The 2,818-nt window shown below is 46.0% G+C and overlaps 1 protein-coding gene across 1 annotated transcript; it reads right to left on the bottom strand.

Annotated features, from left to right (window-relative positions):
* Positions 1-1,132: 1,132 nt before the first annotated feature.
* Positions 1,133-2,593, bottom strand: CCDC89 (coiled-coil domain containing 89). The gene has a single exon (XM_047694008.1). The coding sequence runs from the start codon at positions 2,456-2,458 to the stop codon at positions 1,346-1,348; it is 1,113 nt and encodes a 370-aa protein (XP_047549964.1). The 5' UTR covers positions 2,459-2,593; the 3' UTR covers positions 1,133-1,345.
* Positions 2,594-2,818: the final 225 nt, after the last annotated feature.

The raw sequence follows: 2,818 nt of genomic DNA, 5'->3' as shown, positions 1-2,818 counted from the left end.
GAGCCAAAATCATGGTTTCTTGGAATTTGTATTTAATACCACAATCTTAATAGGACCGTGAGAAAATAGGTTTAAAAAACTGCCTGAGGTAGAGTAACCCTCAAAAATTGTTTATCAAAAAGATACCAAGTAGAGTTAATACATCCAAATTATTAGGTAACTCTTGGGACCCTTGGCACCAAATGGGTAAGAAAAATACAGAATTACAATCTATTTTGAGAGATAGTTATAATGTTTATGTATTGACTAAAAATACAGAAATAAGGAAGCATCAAGTGTTTTTTATAATTGCCTCTTTAAAAACTTTCTATAAATAGATGTAATAACTATGTTTTTAAATAGCTACATATTTAGGTATTCCTACAAACCATGCTGTATACATATATATTTCATTTAGATGTTTTTTAAATAAGGAAAAGTTTTAAAAAATTAAAAAGGAAAAGGTAATTGCAAGGAAATAATGCTAATAGAAACAAAACAATCACTATGCGTTGCTTTATGTATCATAGGCGGTCTGCTCTGACTTGTTACCCTAAATTGGGGCCTTTTGCCTATTAGCATATTATGCATACTGATACTTGCATACTTGCACCACTAAATCCTGTTTATATTAAGGAAAAAAAAAGCAAGAAAATGGAATGTGATCTAAGCTTGCAGGAAACAAACACTGGATGATTTCATGTATTTGAATCTTACTGCTCATATAGAATGACTGTAATAAAGTTTGCCCATTTTGGTGAAAAATTTAATGATTTCAGTCTTTGTTTTTCCAAGCTAGTACAAGTAAAATAAAAATCAAAAGGATACTGCTGTAAAGCTGGTGAAGGAAGCAATTGTCATTTGCAAAATTGGACACTTTCTTCTGCAAGCTCTCTATGCTATTAACTGTTAGAGTTTCTATTTTCAACTAAGGGAGACTACAGACCTGCCTAGCTACAAGGGGGAACTATGCAAAACTGTTTTCACAACAGTACATCTCCTTGCACTTTTAAGATTTACTTAAGTCCACAGGAGCTGCTAATTTAAAGTCTCGGGCTATCTGAAGATATCTGGGGTTGAGAATGAATAAGTTATGGGGAAGATGGAGATAATGATAGCAAACTTAGAGGAGGATTTCCAAGGCACAGAAAGACACCTGGTATGTCACGTGTATTTTAGGTGGTAGGGCTGAAAATTAGTGCTATCCTTACAACAGTAACAACCACATCACCACAGTAAAATAGCTTTTCTTTGAATTGCCTTTTGTGCTTAAAAGTATAAATGGAAAACCAACTTTACTCTTGTCATAATGCTAAGGCACAAAGAGTTAAATTCTAAATTAGAGGAAAGAGGAAACAGAAGCTTCCTATGGAAAGAGATGGCGGAGTTTGGCATTGAGTTCTCTCTCCTTGCTTAAAAGATCCAGGCTGTGCTTTTTGAAGGCTTCAGACTGCAGCCTGAGTTCATCATAGGCCTTCTGGATCCCGTCGACCCTGCGCTGAAGTTCTCGGACTCTCAAGTTACTGTCCACGGCCATTGCCTCTTGTTCGAACCTCTCCAGGGCATGCCTCCGGGCCACATCGGCTGTCTCCAGCTTCTCCTCAAGCTGCCGGATCTCTGCTTGCTTGTTCTGAAGCACCCGGCCCCTCTCCATGGCCAGCTGCAACAGCTCATCTTTCTCGCGAGTGACCGTCTGCAGCCTGGCCTGCAGCTCCTGGTTCAGGCTGCCGTGTGCCTGCTTGGCGTTGGCCAGCTGCTCCACGGCCTGCCGGTGCTTCTGCTTGAGGCTCTGCAGCTGGCTGCGCAGCTGCTCCATCTCCTTGGTGTGGGCGCCGGCCCGCTGGCTCTGCAGCTCCAGCAGCTCCTTCTCTCTGGCTTGCGCCTGGCGGGCCTCCTGAGCGCATCTCTGTTTCACAGTCTCCAGCTCCTTGGACAGGGCCTCGCTCCGCGCGGTGAGCTGCGACACTTTGGCTTCCTGGTCCTTCAGAGCCTGGCTAAAGAGGTTGCTGTTCTCCAGCCTCAGCTTCTCATTCTCCTCCCTGAGCTTCACGTTCTGACTCTTGTGTTCGTCCTTGAAGCGGATCATCAACTCGTGGTTGGCTGCCAAGGTCATAAAGCGTTCCTCGAGCTGCTGGGCATGCGCGCTCTTGGCCTTCAGCTTCTCAGCCTCCAGCACCATCTTCTCCTCCAGCTCTGTGTTGAGCAGCTCCAGGATCTGGCAGCGCTCCAGGGCCTCGTCTGACCTCCGCTTCAGGATGCAGATGAGCTGGGACTGCTCTTGGATGCGGGAGCAAAGCATCGCCTTCTCGCTCTTCTCCTCCTCGGACAGACCCCGGAGGTTTGCCAAGGCGTCCCTGAGACCATCCAGTTCCTTAAACTCCATCTCCTCTTCCTGCTTTTCTGGTTTTTTGGTTTGCTCCTCTAAGGGCTCTTCCGGGGGTGGAGGATCCATGCTGAGAGGCTCCTCTTCCTGAGGCATAGGCGCTGCTCTCCTCCACCATCCGCTGACTGCACACTCCTTCCCCGTCAGATTCAAAATTCTCAGGGTGTTGCTAGGGACTCCCAGCACGCTCCAGCAGTTGCTTTTTCCAGTAAGGAGCCCTGTGATTGGTGGGCAGGTCCCCAGACTGCTGTGAAGTAACAGGGCTTTCCAACAAATCACCAATCACAGCTCTCAGCGCTCAGCTCTCAGCTCCAGTCCGGCGTCTTGCCTGTACTGGACAGAGAGGATATGCCAATCCCACTGGGTTTCCACCAGCCTCGGGGGAAGAAAACCCGGCTCTACCTAATTTCTGGAGTAAACAAATTAAGCTGCGCCGACGTATTTTTCCTCCCTCTC

Source organism: Lutra lutra, chromosome 10, assembly GCF_902655055.1.
Source record: "Lutra lutra chromosome 10, mLutLut1.2, whole genome shotgun sequence".
Lineage (NCBI taxonomy): Eukaryota > Metazoa > Chordata > Mammalia > Carnivora > Mustelidae > Lutra > Lutra lutra.
This window is presented reverse-complemented; position numbering and strand designations above follow the sequence as displayed.